The sequence below is a fragment of the Schistocerca nitens genome, chromosome 7, assembly GCF_023898315.1.
Source record: "Schistocerca nitens isolate TAMUIC-IGC-003100 chromosome 7, iqSchNite1.1, whole genome shotgun sequence".
In the NCBI taxonomy this organism is placed as follows: Eukaryota; Metazoa; Arthropoda; class Insecta; order Orthoptera; family Acrididae; genus Schistocerca; species Schistocerca nitens.
In genome coordinates, this window is record NC_064620.1 from 428,741,256 (window position 1) to 428,758,956 (window position 17,701).

At 44.8% G+C, this 17,701-nt stretch overlaps 1 protein-coding gene across 1 annotated transcript in view; it reads left to right on the forward strand.

The window, feature by feature from the left end:
- Positions 1 to 1,020: 1,020 nt before the first annotated feature.
- Positions 1,021 to 17,701, forward strand: part of LOC126194887 (28S ribosomal protein S24, mitochondrial) — a 43,061-nt gene continuing 26,380 nt past the window's right edge. The window contains exons 1-2 of the mRNA XM_049933237.1: positions 1,021 to 1,176; positions 1,601 to 1,793. Coding sequence (XP_049789194.1) covers positions 1,147 to 1,176; positions 1,601 to 1,793 — 223 coding nt within the window. The 5' untranslated portion in view covers positions 1,021 to 1,146. The remainder of the gene's footprint in view (positions 1,177 to 1,600; positions 1,794 to 17,701) is intronic.

A 17,701-nucleotide genomic window follows, 5' to 3' on the forward strand; every position in this document is an offset into this window, starting at 1 on the left:
AAAAGTCGGGCCGATTCGGAAACATGTTGAACACATACATCCAGGTAATAACGTTTACGATAACGTTGTGTTAATTCGTTACACTATTAAGGACACTGAATTAAAAGTTTTGTAGATTGCGCGTACAAAATTATGCTCGCTTTTTCCGATTGTCAGTAAGCGTCTTCAGCTTATACTACCAATCGTATCAACATTGACATGAAATAATAACAGTAAAAAGATTGCACAGCAACCCAGCGTGTATTGGAACATGTCTTTTTATCTGCCGGCAGGACTGCTCTTTCCTTACTGCAGAAATCATATGAAACTAACAGCAATATCTAAAAAGGACGACCTATAAGCACATAGCAACATATCGGAGATATAATAAGACTTGGTGTAATGAAGATGTAAGTTTGCGAATTAGTCACAGCAGTCGAAAAAATTATCGGCATTTTTTCAGACGGGCTGTCAAGCTATATGCAGCGACTGTTATAGCTATTTAGCATTTGGGCTCATGAGACGTTTGACTGCTTGTATCTAGCTACTCGCGTCTTAAGATGAAAAAAATTGGTCTAAAACTAAAAAGCAAAACAAGCAAAAATTAGGGAGTCAGTTTCTCACCCAGAATATCACGTTAAATCCAAATATGACATATTTCAGGCAACAGCTCACTTCACTTGTATCTCTTCTATATTTCCTAACGGGCATTTTGGCCACATTTAGAATACAAATATGACACAATTTACGAAACAGTAACGATCAGCTGTTCACTTTCGCTAACAACGGCACTGCCATTGTCATCACACAACACTCACTCCGCACGTACACATACTGGGTACACAGCTATCACAAACAACACAAACTGGCGCTAGTTGAGCATTTCCACACCATATGCCGGGGCGCTGCAATCACCAAGCGCACTGAAAAAGGAAAAATGAAAATACGTCTGTGAATTTTACAGCGAAGATATTACAGTTCTTGTGGTAATGAGGTAACGGTGTTATTTTGGCTCAGAAATAATAAGCTGAGGTCCCGGTCCCGTCCATAAACTGAGTTACACGAGAAAACAGCACTGCAGGTGTTTGTGGTGAATTGTCACCTTTCTACTTAACTCAGCTGATTTGGAGGAATGTTACATCTTCGAGGTCAAAGAGTGTTGTGACTATGGCAGGGGCATATACAAAATGCGCTGATGTAAGATATATTGTGGAGTTATTATTTCTTCAGTGTCCGTTTAATTATTTTTCCCTGTAAATGTGTTTTATTATAACGTCGTTAAGTATACTGTATGCAGCCAAGGCAGATATATGTTGACATAAATCTTAACCAACCTTTATTTCGATTTCTTAAAACTTAGTTCATCCGATTCTGAACTACGTTGTCGTAAACTGTGCCGTTAGATAATGGTTTTTAAGGTTACATATATACAGTAGAATTGTAGTGAATGCAGTTATTGACAGAAAAAGTTTTATGCCTTGGACGTTCCTTCCTAAGCATTGTTTTATGTAAACCGTTAGTGTATTGATATGAAAAGTAGTTGCATGTATAAGTCATTAATCAAAATGACGAGTGACGCGGGGAGAACGCCAATCACTTGTTTCATGATAATTCGTTACAGATTTTGAAGCCACGCCTAGTGGAAACGCTTGTACGCCAGACACAGTGTTATTTCCACATAACAGCAGCATGCGAAAGGGTGCAAGCAGGGCGATACAGAATTACACCAAAAAGAGACAGACCGTTGACCTACGAGATGGCTAATCCTCCGTATTACATTGGACATAGGAAGTCTTGGAATTCGTGGAACACTTGTGAGTGCAGTACTTCTGCTTGGCACTTATTTCAATGAAATTCCTAATTTCCTTGTAGTGTGTTTCCTGTTTGCATTTGTCATGTAGAAGTAGTATTTCTGCTTATTCACCACAGGATGTACTTGAAAGTAAGACTACTAATTTGAGATCTTGATAGTTATGTAAATTATTCTCAGATAATTTCTAGCAAAACCTCATTCTCATATAGTAACCAGTACTAATATTGCTGTGTATTGTATAAAATTACTGCTGATATTTAGGACTGAGCTGTCCATGAAATAATTCAGAATAGGTGTAGATTTAAATTGCGTTACAGTGGGCTGGAAGTAGTGACCCATTCAGATGTGTTCAGTTTGGATTGGCATACATGGTGACCGTAGTAGGTGGGCATTGTAAAATCTATGTCACTTCATGCAAAACTCTAACACAAATTTCAGAAAATGCTACTAGGTTTTTCTGTAGGGAGCAGTGAAATACATTTCATATGTGTAATATGTTTGCTGTATTATGACTGTCATGGTTGTTTGTCTGCTCTATTGTCTCTAGAAAAAGTGTTACCAGGAAACGTCCCGTTTCTGTTGTTACTACTGAGCAGTGAGCAGTGGGGGTTAACTGAAACCACTGACAGTGCGGGCTTTGACCAATGACTTTGTGGGGACGAAGAACCCCTGGGTCTACCCTCCAATTGTATCGCTGCTCTACCACAGCAAGAACAATTGTATCTTTGCCAGATCAGTTCTCTGTAGTATGCACTCCATGCTAAATGCTTTGTGTATACACTGCCAGAATAAAAGTATTCAAAAATTACAGTTATTTTAATAACATCACGTTCATTGGCTCCACCAGCTCTCACTAAACTGTCATCTTGCTAGCTACACTAGACCTTAGGCTGGACTACAAATTTGTTTGACAGCACAACTTGAGTTCCAGTCAATAACGTAGAAGCGAAGCAAATATTGTCAGTATTATTTTATTTCTATCTGTGTACAATGACATCATATGTTGTACCCTATCATTATTTCGTGCTTCAAAGCAGTCATCTTGTATTGGTAGGTTCAGTTTACTTCTGTGAGGTGCCTGAAGAAACTGTTTCGACTCAATAGTACTATAGTAATATTAGAATGCATGTTTTGGCTGAAGACATCTTATCTACTTTATACTACTTATGTCTTGTGCTTGGGTTCAGTACATAGGCTATTTAGTCATCTTTTGACAATTATTTGTAAGTTTGACACTATGACATTCGTACTAAATATGTGACAGCTTGTATATGTAAAATGTACTTCTGTAACACACACACACACACACACACACGTTTTGCACTATCAATGTTGACAAAATATATTAATGATTTTATCTCACAATACATTTAGGTTCTGGTGACACTGGTTTGTAGTGTAGCCTTCGTTAATTTGGAAGCTGGTAGTTTCATTTTCCATTGTTTTCTGTTTACTTGCATTCAGAGTCCTGCAGTATAATCAAAAGTAGGAAAACAGCACAGCAGGAAACGAAAACTTCGTGTTCAACTACTTACTATGTATATTTTTGCCTCTACAAATGAAGTGTTTAACTCTAAAAATTCAGTTCAATCACATTCTAGCACCCAGTGTGTTAACATTGTTGATACATTAAATATTTCTCCAACTGCCAACACAAAAATGTTTCGTCATTGACAATACAAATATGTTGTTCTGCTCTCATAACTTTTAGTAATCCCACATGCATTACCAACATAGACTTTCTTAGACAGTGAACAGCCCCTACTAAAGCTTTACCAACACAATTGTAAAGTTCCTGACAGGAAGTAGCATGCTGTGGTCAGATTGACCTGACCAGTTGCGATGTATGATACTAGGTTCTAGATGAGTGAGAGAACACATCACAGTTTCACTCTACAGTGAGTCTTCTCATTTCTCCAATTAAACAGAAATCGGTTATTAGGAGCAAAATTAATTAATGTTACAAACAGATAAACTCTTCAGTGGTAATTTCAAGTAAATATAAACAAACAGGTAGTACACCAAACAACTAGAGCCGATATAAACTGACAGAGTTACTGGACATTGTATGTAGCAAGAGGAAAGAACATAGCCTTTTCCACATCTGTTGCAGTTTTTGCATTTTCCTTATGATAATTTCCAATCACAGCTACTTCATTTCCATAGATGCAGAGTATCAGTACACGCCTTTGTATTTTATGCCTGCTTTCTTCAGTACTCTGAATCTCTCGTGTCAGTTGTGTGCCTGGAGAGGCACATAGAGGTGTATTACACCCTACTTGTATTCCTTTTCTTTATTATTCTTTTAACTTTGGCAAATATTTGTCAGTATCTAAATAATCTTGATAGTACTACCACAACAAGCCAATATTTTGTTTCGTCGGTTCAGCTCTGCCTGCGCTTCACTGCATATTCCGCATACCCCTCAAGAGGTGCTGTTTACCCCAGTCTGTCTACTGTGCTTTACTTTGATGATTTTTTTTTTCAACCAGCCTGCTGATAGATGAAATAGGTAAATAGTAACTTAAGGAGTGTCTTAAAGACAGTGACAATAACATGAGCCTTTCCAGTGGGGATGACATGGATGAGGATCCGTCATATATTGTGGAGGAATGTGACGTGGTGATGAAGAAGAAGCTGGACCAGTGCAAGTTTATCAGCCTAGAGGCTCTGGACTTCTGAATGTTTCAATGAATTCATAGCAAATTAGAAATGGAGACATGTTGTGGTGGTGGTGGTGGTGGTCTTCAGTCGTGAGACTGGTTTCATGCAGCTCTCCATGCTACTCTATCCTGTGCAAGCTTCTTCATCTCCCAGTACTTACTGCAACCTACATCCTTCTGAATCTGCTTAGTGTATTCATCTCTTGGTCTCCCTCTACGATTTTTACCCTCCACACTGCCCTCCAATGCTAAATTTGTGATCCCTTGATGCCTCAGAAAATTTCCTACCAACCGATCCCTTCTTCTTGTCAAGTTGTGCCACAAACTCCTCTTCTCCCCAATTCTATTCAATACCTCCTCATTAGTTATGTGATCTACCCATCCAATCTTCAGCATTCTTCTGTAGCACCACATTCCAAAAGCTTCTATTCTTGTCTAAACTGTTTATTGTCCATGTTTCACTTCCAGACATGGCTATACTCCATACAAATACCTTCAGAAAAGAAGTCCTGACACTAAATCTATTCACGGTGTTAACAAATTTCTCTTCGTCTGAAACGCTTTTCTTGCTATTGCCAGTCTACATTTTATATCCTCTGTACTCCGCCCATCAGCAGTTATTTTGCTCCCCAAATAACAAAACTCATTTACTACTTCAAGTGCCCCATTTCCTAATCTATTATCTTCAGCATCATCTGATTTACTTCGACTTCATTCCATTATACACGCTTTGGTTTTGTTGATGTTTATCTTATATCCTTCTTTAAGACACTGTCCATTCCATGCAGCTGTTCTTCCAGGTCCTTTGCTGTCTCTGACAGAATTACAATGTCGTCGGTAAACCTCAAAGCTTTTATTTCTTCTCCATGGTCTTAAGTTCCTACTCCAAATTTTTCTTTATTTTCCTTTACTGCTTGCTGAATATACAGATTGAATAACATAGAGGATAGGCTACAACCATGTCTCACTGCCTTCTCAACCGCTGCTTCCCTTTCATGCCCCTCGACTCTTATAACTGCCATCTGGTTTCTGTACAAATTGTAAATAGCCTTTCGCTCCTGTATTTTACCCCAGCCACCTTCAGAATTTGAAAGAGAGTATTCCAGTTAACGTTGTCAAAAGCTTTCTCTAAGTCTACAAATGCTAGAAATGTAGGTTTGCCTTTTCTTAATCTTTCTTCTAAGATAAGTCGTAAGATTAGTATTGCCTCACGTGTTCCAACATTTCTACGGAATCCAAACTGATCTTCCCCGAGGTCGGCTTCTATCAGTTTTTCCATTAGTCTGTAAAGAATTCGCGTTAGTATTTTGCAGCTGTGACTTATTAAACTGATAGTTCGGTAATTTTCACATCTGTCAACACCTGCTTTCTTTGGGATTGGAATTATTATATTCTTCTTGACGTCTGAGGGTATTTTGCTTGTCTCATACATCTTGCTTGCCAGATGGTAGAGCTTTGTCAGGACTGGCTCTCCCATCTCCCAAGGCCATCAGTAGTTCCAATGGAATGTTGTCTACTCCCGGGGCCTTGTTTCTACTCAGGTCTTTCAGTGCTCTGTCAAACTCTTCACGCAATATCATATCTCCCATTTCATCTTCATCTACATCCTCTTCCATTTCCATAATATTGTCCTCAATTACATCGCCCTTGTATAGACCCTCTATATACTCCTTCCACCTTTCTGCTTTCCCTTCTTTGCTTGGAACTGAGTTTCCATCTGAGCTCTTGATATTCATACAACTGGCTGTCTTTCCTCCAAAGGTCTCTCTAATTTTCCTATAGGCTGTATCTATCTTACCCGTAGCGAGATAAGCCTCTACATCCTTACATTTGTCCTCTAGCTATCCCAGCTTAACCATCTTGCAATTCCTGTCGGTCTCATTTTTGAGACATTTGTATTCCTTTTTGCCTGCTTCATTTACTGCGTTTTTATATTTTCTCCTTTCATCAATAAAATTCAATATTTCTTCTGTTACCCAAGGATTTTTGTCTCCCTTCACTACCTGGATAATTTCTTTATCTCATCATACATTTCTTCAATTTCTTCGTCATCTGCAGAGCTAGTTTGCATATAAACTTGTACTACTGTAGTAGGCATTGGCTTCGTGTCTATCTTGGCCACAATAATGTGTTCACTATGCTGTTTTTAGTAGCTAACCCGCACTCCTATTTTTTTATTCATTATTAAACCTACTCCTGCATTACCCGTATTTGATTATGTATTTATAACCCTGTATTCACCTGACCAAAAGTCCTGTTCCTCCTGCCCCCGAACTTCACTAATTCCCACTGCATCTAACTTTAACCTATCCATTACCCTTTTTAAATTTTCTAACCCACATGCCCGATTAAGGGATCTAACATTCCACGCTCCGATCCGTAGAAAGCCATTTTTCTTCCTCCTCATAACGACGTCCTCCTGAGTAGTCCCTGCCCGCAGATCCGAATGGGGGACTATACGAGGGCCGTTCAGAAAGTAACCTCCGGTTGATTTAAAAAAATACACCAAGTTAAATAAAAATATTTTAATATATACATCTTACAACTACATCTTTGCACTATTTTTCTACATAGTCTCCATAGCGATTGAGGCACTTATCGTATCTCTTCACAAGCTATGAAATTCCTTCTGCATAAAAATCACCCGCTTGTGCCTGGAGCCAGCCTGTGACCGCATCTTTGAGCTCTTCGTCGTCATCAAACCGCTGTGACCCGAGCCATTTCTTCAAATGCATGAAGAGGTGATAATCACTTGGCGCCAGGTCTGGGCTGTAAGGTGGATGGTTGATAACGTCCCACTTGAAAGACTCAAGAAGGGCCGTTGTTCTGCGAGCAGAGTGAGGACGGGCGTTATCGTGCAAAAAAACGATATCGGAAGTCAGCATACCACGGCGTTTGTTCTGTATAGCCCGTCGTAACTTTTTTATTGTTTCACAGTACACGTCTTGATTAATGGTCGTACCACGTTCCATGAATTCAACCAACAACACCCCTTTGGCATCCCAAAACACCGTTGCCATCAGTTTTCTGGCAGAAAAATCTTGCGAGGCTTTTCTTGGTTTGGTAGGCGAATTTGAATGTGCCCACATCTTTGATTGTTCTTTTGTCTCAGGGTTCACGTACTTAATCCAGGTTTCGTCACCGGTCACGATTCTGTTTAACAATGGTTCTCCTTCGTCCTCATAACGTGACAGAAAGTCTAATGCAGAGGCCATTCTTTGAGTTTTGTGGTGGTCGGTAAGAATTTTGGGCACCCATCGTGCACAGAACTTACGGTAACCCAATCTTGCTGTCACTATCTCGTACAAGAGTCTTAGAAATCTGTGGAAAACCAGTAGACAACTCCGACATTGAGAAACGTCCATTTTCACGCGAACTTTTGCATCAACTGTCTGAACGAGTTCGTCAGTCACCAATGATGGTCTACCACTCCTCTCTTCATCATGAATGTTTTCTCGTCCACTTTTAAATAAACGTACCCATTCACGGACAACTCCTTCACTCATAACTCTTGGTCCGTACACGGCACAAAGCTCACGATGAATAGCTGCTGCAGAATATCCTTTGGCTGTAAAAAACCTTATGACAGCACGCACTTCACATTTGGCGGGGTTTTCTATTGCAGCACACATTTCAAACTGCCACAAAAACTAAACTAGCGCAGGTACGGCGTTCACTCGACCACGGCTTGATGCCGACTGACCTGTTGAGTGCGTGAACGCACAGATGGCGTCGCTACTCCCCCCACAACCCGCACTGTGACCAATCGGAGGTTACTTTCTGAACCGCCCTCGTATTACCTCCGAAATATTGTACCCAAGAGGACGCCATCTTCACTTATCCATACAGTAAAGCTGCATGCCGTCGGGAAAAATTACGGCTGTAATTTCCCCTTGCTTTCAGCCGTTCGCAGTACCAGCACAGCAAGGCCATTTTGGTTAGTGTCACAAGGCCAGATCAGTCAATCATCCAGACTGTTGCCCCTGCAACTACTGAAAAGGCTGCTGCCCCTCTTCAGGAACCACACGTTTGTCTGGCCTCTGAACAGATACCCCTCCGTTGTGGTTGCACCTACGGTACGGCCATCTGTATCGCTGAGGCACGCAAGCTTCCTCACAAACAGCAAGGTCCATGGTACATTGGGGGGAATGGAGACGTATGGAGCAGAAAGATGAGGCCAACCGTTAGCTAAGAATGTCGTAACTCATTTGCTAGGTGCCCAGAGGCAGGGCAGAAATGTAGGTAGCCAATTTTAGTTATTGACTATACAGTTTTGCCAGCTATAGCAAGTGAAAGAAATGATGTAGCTGGAGTCCTTCAAGAAACTGGTGTCTGTCAAAGTTATCTTAATGACACTTCCGAAAGTGAGCTCTGACAGTCCTTAGCTTGATGTATTTGTCTTGAATGTAAAGAAACTTTCAAAGAAATTTAGAAGTTTTGGTCTGTCAGCTTTGGAAGTTCTATTTATGGAGCAACCATGTTGCTGAACAGATTAAAATTTTTAGGAGAATGTCTGAGATTCAATGACATGCAGTCCAGCTAGGCTAGAAGAGCCACAGCTTCAGTTTGTGATGTTCAGGAAAAATTGAGAATTCAAAATACTTTCAAAGCCAAATCACATTGGCTGTTATGTCACAGCAGAACGTTCAACAATACATTTCTAATGGCAGCATTCAAATAGAATGTCAACCGACCACCACACTGTGTCGAAGTTTCTCTGGAAGAAAGTTTTGAAGGTGCTGTCATATGTGAAAATAAGGGGTTAACCAGTTTTAGCTGCTCTCACTCTTGTTATAATAGTGGATTTTGTGTCTTCTTAATCTTTATTATTATCATCGTTATTTGCAGATAAACCCATTAGAACTATGCAAAGTAATTAGAGGCAGGCATTTGTCTTCCTTTTCTGCCCATATTTCAATCTCTTCCTGTGGGCTTTCTTCCTTTTATCAGACCATGTGATCTCAGTCGTCTTCCTTTGTTTTTCCTCTTGGTCAGTTTGCCATTTGTGAATTTTGGACGTGAAGATTACTCTTTTTTTTTTTCCATCTGCCAGTTTCAGATCAGTTGTGATCTCACCAATCCATTTTATTGTGTCCATTTTAGCTTTGCTCTTGTTGCCAAAAAAACTGAATATTTGTTTTATAACAATGAATATTGAAAATGTAATTTAAGTAGATAGATAAAAAATCAACTCTCCAAGAAGCAGCAGCAGCAGAGGAACACACATCTCATCTCATCTGGTAAGTCTCCTTCATCTGGGGTTCTGGGTGACTTTTCTGCACTGTACCCCTTTCCCTACACTCCACTTCTTTCCCCTTTAACTCTTCTGCCAGAATAAGGAGCCAATGGCTTGCAAAAGTTACTCTTTTGTGTGTGTTCCCCTGCTGCTTCTGCTTCTGCTGCTGCTGCTGCTGCTTGGCGAGTAGATTTTTTATCTACCCATTTACATTGTATTGACTATTTGTTTCGTACGTCTTTGTGAGTTCATTCTTATGATGTGTCCATAGAATCTTAAACCTGTGTTTACTAACGCCACTGTGGATGTTTGTGGATTGTATGATTTCCTGACTGCTTCAGAGACAGTGTTGCTCATGTAAAATTTTCAGCCTAGAATTTTTCTTCTGATTTTGTGTTTCTTTTACTCACTGTTTTGTCAGTTTCCCTGTTAAAAATTAGTAATTAATTATTGTATTGCAGTGTCGTAAATTTGTATGCTTGGAATACATTTCTTGGTGTGCATATTTCATGCTGTTAAAAAAAGGGCACTTTCATTCAAGAATGTGCTGAAATGTAGTTGCTACATCGGTTACTGCTGCTAAAATGGCAGTTTAACAAGATTTTAGTGAGTTTGAATGTGGTGTTATAGTTGGGACACAGCACCTCTGAGGTAGTGATGAAGTGGGGATTTTCCCGTACGACTATTTCACAAGTGTGCCATCAATATCAGAAATTCCGTGAAACATCAAATCTCGGTGTGATTGGGAAAAGATCCTGCAAGAGCGGGACCAACGACAATTGAAGAGAAGTGTTTAGCATGACAGAAGTGAACACCTTCCTCAAGTTGCTGAAGGTTTCAGTGCTGGGCCATCAACAAGTGTCAGCGTGTGAACCGTTCAACGAAAAGTCATAGATATGGGCTTTCGAAGTCAAATGCCCACTCGTTTACTTTTGATGACTGCACAACATAGATTTACACCTCGGCTGGGCCCGTCAACACAGACATTGGACTGTTGAGACAATCTCACGAATCTGTGGACCTTGTATGTCAGCAGGGGACTGTTCAAGCTGGTGGAGGCTCTGCAGTTGTGTGGGGTGTGTGCAGTTGCAGTGATATGGGACCCCTGATAAGTCTGGATATGACACTGACAGGTGACCCCCCTGCGGGTCCGGGGATTAGAATAGGCCCGAGGTATTCCTGCCTGTCGTAAGAGGCGACTAAAAGGAGTCCATCCCCCTCACGGGGGTAGTTAGCGCCTGCGTCCGGAGACGGACGGTTTCACGACCTATAATCGTGGTCTTTTTGGTTTTTCACTTCTCGTTTCTTCCTTCCTTTTGTTGGTTCCTTTCTTTGCTCTTCTCCACTTCACTGTCTTCCTTACTCTTTCCCTTGACTCCTCCTTGCCTTCTCATTGCCTTTTTCTCCTTGCCTTCTCATTGCCTTCTTCTCCTTGCCTTCTCCTTGCCTCCTTCTCCTTGCTTTCTCATTGCCTTCTTCTCCTTGCCTTCTCTGGTCTCCGCCTCGGCGTTTGAGACAGTCTGTCCTCTTTCTCCCTCTCTCTTCTTTTTCCTCTTCTTCCTTCCTCCCTGTGCGTGTCTGAAGGCCGACCCACGCGTTCGCACGCGTAGCCGGTGACGGGGTAACGCGTAAGTCCCCGCCCTGGGTAGACATGTAAGGCACGCGCGTACCCCCTGGTAAAGGCCAGGCCCGGGGAGGGGTGATTGCCTGAGCTGATACCTTCTGACCATGCCGATTGGTCCCTCCGTCTGTTTCTCGGGAGGTGTGACCTGAGGTGTAAACATTCACCTAAGGCGGGAGTGCCCTCTGAGAGGGTCCCCACAAGGAAGGAGCGCGCCATCGGAGACGCTGGCAATCATGGGGGATTCCTCCGCAATGGATTCTACTCCATCGCTTTCGACTTCGACCCACAAACGGAAACGTGACCAGCCAACAGTGACAAAAATACTACCGCCTGCCCCACAGTTCCTCGTAGTTTCTCGATCTGAGGACGGAAAGGATTTTTCCTCTGTCAACCCTTTCGTTATCCAGAAGGGCGTAGATGCCATAGCCGGATCTGTCAAATCTTGTACCAGGTTGCGTAACGGTACCTTATTACTAGAAACTGAGAGTGCCTTTCAGGCACAAAAACTGCTTCGGGCCACACTCTTGTACACGTTCCCTGTCCGGGTGGAGGCCCACCGCACTTTGAATTCGTCTCGTGGTGTAGTCTATAGTAGCTCTCTCGACGGATTGACTGACGAGGAGCTTCAATCTTTCCTCGCTGAGCAGGGCGTGACGGCTGTCCATCGGGTCATGAAAAAGGTCAACAATGACCTTGTACCGACCCGGACACTTTTCTTAACCTTCGATAGTGTTAAGCTGCCATCGCGCATCAAGGCGGGCTACGAGGTTATTTCTGTTCGCCCCTATGTCCCGACACCTACGCGCTGCTACCAGTGTCAGCGTTTCAATCATACTCGACAGTCTTGTTCCAATGCGGCTAAATGTGTCACTTGTGGCAGGGATGCCCATGAGGGTGACTGTCCACCTCCGTCTCCTCGTTGTGTGAACTGTCAGGGTGACCATGCCGCATCCTCCCGCGACTGTCCTGTCTATAAGGAAGAACGCTGTATCCAGGAAATTCGAGTCAAAGAGAAAGTGTCCACCTCGGCTGCTCGCAAGCTATTGGCTAGTAGGAAGCCCACGCTGCTCCCAGCGGGGAAATACAGCACTGTCCTCGCCTCTCCTCGGACTACCCGGGAGGTAGCAACCCAGACATGCGATCTGACCTTCAGCACCACGGTCGTCCGTTCGGCCAGTGCTAAGGTCGCGCGGTCGACGTCTCCTCTTCCTCCCATCACCCCACAGACACCAGCCACTTCCTCAGCTTCTGCTCAGTCGAAGACCCCGAAGTCAGATGCACGGGCCTTCAAGAAGGAACCATCCCGTGCAGACTTCCTCCGTCCCTCGACCTCCCAGCCTTCGACCGGTACTTCCACCAAACGTCCTTCTAAAAAGGCGCATAGGAAGCACAGTTCTCCTTCTCCGCCGCGGCGCCTTTCTTCTCCTGCGCCACCCAGCGGTTGCCGCCCCAGGCCGTCATCCGTTTCGCCTGGCCGCACCGCTGGTAGCCGAACATCTGGCCGTTCACCGGCGGAGGAAGCTCCCCCTCCCGGCCATCCTCCTGAGATGGCCGATGACCCTATAGACCCCATGGACGATGACTGTCCGCCTCCTGCTAGCGGCGGCAGTGCTCGCTCGAAGCCAGGCCCTAAGCGGCCTTCGAGGTGACCCCTTCTCTCATCTTCCTTTTCTTACGATGGCACTTATTAACTGGAATATTCGCAGCGTTCGCTCCAACCGAGAGGACTTGAAGTTGCTGCTCCGCTCGCATCGTCCGCTCGTCGTAGCCCTCCAGGAAACGAAGCTACGCCCATGCGATCAAATTGCCTTGGCACACTACAGCTCTGTGCGTTTTGACCTACCCCCTGTGGTAGGTATCCCAGCTCATGGAGGGGTTATGTTGCTGGTCCGGGATGATATTTACTACGATCCCATCACGTTGCGCACCGGCCTGCAGGCAGTTGCCATCCGCATTACTCTCCCCACTTTTACGTTTTCCTTTTGTACCGTTTACGCTCCATCGTCATCTGCCGTTACCAGGGCAGACATGACGCAACTTATTGCTCAGCTACCTGCACCATTTTTGTTAACTGGAGACTTCAATGCCCACCATCCCCTTTGGGGCTCTCCAGCATCCTGCCCGAGGGGCTCCTTGTTAGCAGACCTTTTCAACCAGCTCAATCTTGTCTGCCTCAATACTGGCGCCCCTACTTTTCTTTCGGACACATCTCATACCTATTCCCATTTAGACCTCTCTATATGTACTCCCCAACTTGCACGCTGGTTTGAGTGGTATGCACTTGCTGATACATATTCGAGCGACCACTTCCCGTGTGTTATCCATCTCCTGCAGCATACTCCCTCTCCGTGCTCCTCTCGTTGGACCATCTCCAAGGCAGACTGGGGGCTCTTCTCTTCCAGGGCGACCTTTGAGGATCAAACCTTCACATGCTGCGATCGTCAGGTCGCACACCTCACGGAAGTCATTCTCGCTGCTGCTGAATATTCCATCCCTCACCCTACTTCTTCTCCACGTCGCGTACCGGTCCCCTGGTGGACCGCAGCATGTAGGGACGCTATACGTGCTCGTCGACGTGCTTTACGCACCTTTAAACGCCACCCTACAGTGGCGAATTGTATTAATTATAAACGATTACGTGCTCAGTGTCGTCGTATTATTAAAGAAAGCAAGAAAGCCAGCTGGGCTGCTTTCACCAGCACCTTCAACAGTTCTACTCCTTCTTCTGTTGTCTGGGGTAGCCTGCGCCGGCTATCTGGCACTAAGGTCCACTCCCCAATTTCTGGCTTGAAGGTCGCGAATGAAGTCCTTGTGGCCCCTGAGGCTGTCTCCAATGCCTTCGGCCGCTTTTTCGCCGAGGTTTCGAGCTCCGCTCATTACCACCCTGCCTTCCTCCCCCGCAAACAGGCCGAGGAGGCTAGGCCACGTGACTTCCGCTCCTCGAATTGTGAAAGTTATAATGCCCCATTCACCATGCGGGAACTCGAAACCGCACTTGGCCGATCACGGTCCTCCGCTCCAGGGCCTGATTCTATTCATATTCAGATGCTGAAGAACCTTTCTCCTGTGGGTAAAGGTTTTCTTCTTCGTACATACAATCGCATCTGGATTGAGGGACATGTTCCCGCATGCTGGCGCGAGTCTATTGTTGTCCCGATTCCTAAGCCGGGGAAGGACAAGCACTTGTCTTCCAGTTATCGACCTATCTCGCTTACCAGCTGTGTCTGTAAAGTGATGGAGCGAATGGTTAACTCTCGATTGGTTTGGCTGCTCGAGTCGCCGCCTACTTACCAATGTACAATGTGGATTTCGAAGGCGCCGCTCTGCTGTCGACCATCTGGTTACCTTGTCGACCTTCATCATGAATAACTTCTTGCGGAAGCGCCCGACCGCGGCTGTGTTCTTTGATTTGGAGAAGGCTTACGACACCTGTTGCAGGGCGGGCATTCTCCGCACCATGCATACGTGGGGCTTTCGCGGTCGCCTCCCTCTTTTTATTCGTTCCTTTTTAATGGATCGACAGTTTCGGGTACGTGTGGGTTCTGTCCTGTCCGACACCTTTCGCCAGGAGAATGGGGTGCCACAGGGCTCAGTTTTGAGCGTCGCTCTCTTCGCCATCGCGATCAATCCAATAATGGATTGCCTCCCAGCTGATGTATCAGGCTCCCTTTTCGTGGACGATTTTACCATCTATTGCAGTGCGCAGTGTCCACGTGTCTTGGAGCGCTGTCTTCAGTGTTCTCTTGACCGTCTTTACTCCTGGAGTGTCGCCAATGGCTTCCGTTTTTCTGCCGAGAAGACGGTCTGTATTAACTTCTGGCGCTACAAAGAGTTTCTCCCACCGTCCTTACGACTCGGTCCCGTTGCTCTCCCACTCGTGGAGACAATCAAATTTTTAGGCCTTACCTTTGACAGGAAACTTAGCTGGTCTCCACATGTGTCATATTTGGCCGCCCGTTGTACCCGTTCTTTAAATGTCCTCCGTGTTCTCAGTGGTATGTCGTGGGGAGCGGATCGAACCGTCCTACTTCGTCTATATCGGTCGATCGTCCGCTCCAAGCTGGATTATGGGAGCTTCGTATACTCCTCTGCACGGCCATCCATCTTACGCCGCCTCAACTCCATACAACATCGGGGTTTACGACTTGCGATCGGAGCATTTTATACCAGTCCCGTAGAGAGTCTTCATGCTGACGCTGGCGAATTGCCACTCACCTACCGGCGCGATATACTGCTTTGTCGGTATGCCTGTCGGCTACTGTCAATGCCCGACCATCCTTCTTATCGTTCCTTTTTTGACGACTCTCTTGACCTTCAATACGGGTTGTATGTCTCTGCCTTGCTACCCCCTGGTGTTCGCTTTCGTCGCCTCCTTCAACACCTTCATTTTTCACTCCCTGCAACCTTTCGAGTGGGCGAGAGCCGCACGCCACCTTGGCTCCAGGCTCAGGTCCGCGTTCACCTCGACCTCAGCTCGCTCCCAAAAGAGGTCACCCCCGGTTCGGTCTACCACTCCCGTTTTTTGGAACTTCGTTCGAAGTTCAACAACATGACTTTCATTTATACAGATGGCTCTAAGACCAATGACGGGGTCGGGTGTTCCTTTATTGTCGGGGCACAAAGTTTCCAATACCGGCTCCATGGCCATTGTTCGGTCTTCACAGCTGAGCTCTTTGCCCTCTACCAGGCTGTTCTGTACATCTGCCGCCACCGACATTCTGCTTATGTCATCTGCTCAGATTCCCTGAGCGCCATCCAGAGCCTCAGTGATCCGTACCCGGTTCACCCTTTCGTACACCGGATCCAACGCTCTCTTCAGCAGCTGGTGGACGTCGGTACGCCGGTTAGCTTTATGTGGGTTCCTGGCCATGTCGGTATCCCTGGGAACGAAGCTGCAGATGCCGCGGCCAAGGCTGCGGTCCTCCAGCCTCGGACAGCTTCTTGTTGTGTCCCTTCGTCCGATTTTAGCAGGGTCATTTGTCGGCGCGTTGTGTCGCTGTGGCATGCCGATTGGGCTGCACTTACCGACAACAAGCTTCGGGCCTTAAAACCTCTTCCCGTGGCTTGGACGTCCTCCTCACGCCCTTCTCGGCGGGAGGAGGTCGTTTAAGCAAGGTTAAGAATTGGACACTGCCGGTTCAGCCATCGCCATCTGCTGACGGCTGCGCCGGCGCCGTTCTGCCCATGTGGGCACTTGCTGACGGTTCGTCACATTTTAATGTCCTGTCCCGATCTTAAAACACTGCGCCTCGATCTTAACCTGCCTACTACTTTAGATGCCATTTTAGCGGATGACCCACGAGCAGCTGCTCGTGTTCTTTGTTTTATCAATTTGACAAACCTCGCTAAGGACATTTGATGATGTTTTTTAATCCTATGCCTGTCAGTCTGTCTTTTATTGTGTTTTCCCTTTTAGTTGTTGTTGTCAACTTGTGCCTCGCGGTGCATTCTTAGAGTAGTCAGGGCGCTAATGACCATTGAAGTTGTGCGCCCGAAAACCACAAAAAAAAAAAAAAAAAAAAAAAAAACTGACAGGTGACACGTAAATAAGCAGCCTGTCTGGTCACCTGCATCCATTGAAGTCCATGCTTTCTGACAGATTTTGGCAATTCCAGCAGGACACCCCACACATCCAGAATTGTTAAAGAGTGGCTCTAGGAATGCTCTTCTGAGTTTAAACACTTCCGCTGGCCACTAAGCTCGCGTGACTTTAACATTATTGAGCATATCTGAGATGCCTTGCAAGGTCCTGTTCAGAAGAGATCTCCGCCCCCTGGTATTCTTCCAGAATTATGGAGTGCTCTGCAGAATTTGTTAGACATTAGTCAAGTAGAGGCCTATCAAGTTGCAGCACTTCTGCGTGCTCGGAGGGCCCTATATGAAACTAGGCAGATGTACCAGTTTCTCTGGCTCTTCAGCGTATTTACAAAAGAAGTACATATCAAACTTTTCACTTTGATATTTTCTGGAATTTCTTATAGACATTTTATATGTTGTTGTGCAAGGTGCCGTGGTGGAGAAGAGTTTGTACCTCCTTAATTCTGGCGAACTCTGCATGAGAACTGGACATGCACTCGACCCCCTCCTTACCTACCACCTTATTTATTATTTGCACAGTGGTAATGAAAGGAATTGATGGTGGACCCTGCTACTTGGTAAAATAAGGAATGCAGACTCACAATAATTTATTAAAAATCATTATCTACTCAGTAAAGGAAAAAGGAATTTTATCATAGTAAACAACAGAAAATGGGATTCTGCATCTATCTGTTAAATAATATGCGGATTAAATATTACAATGTGATTTATTATAAGTCAAAATACAGAGGTGCTTCATTGTCAATACAAACAGTAGGCTAAAGGGTGGGTTATACTGAACTATTATG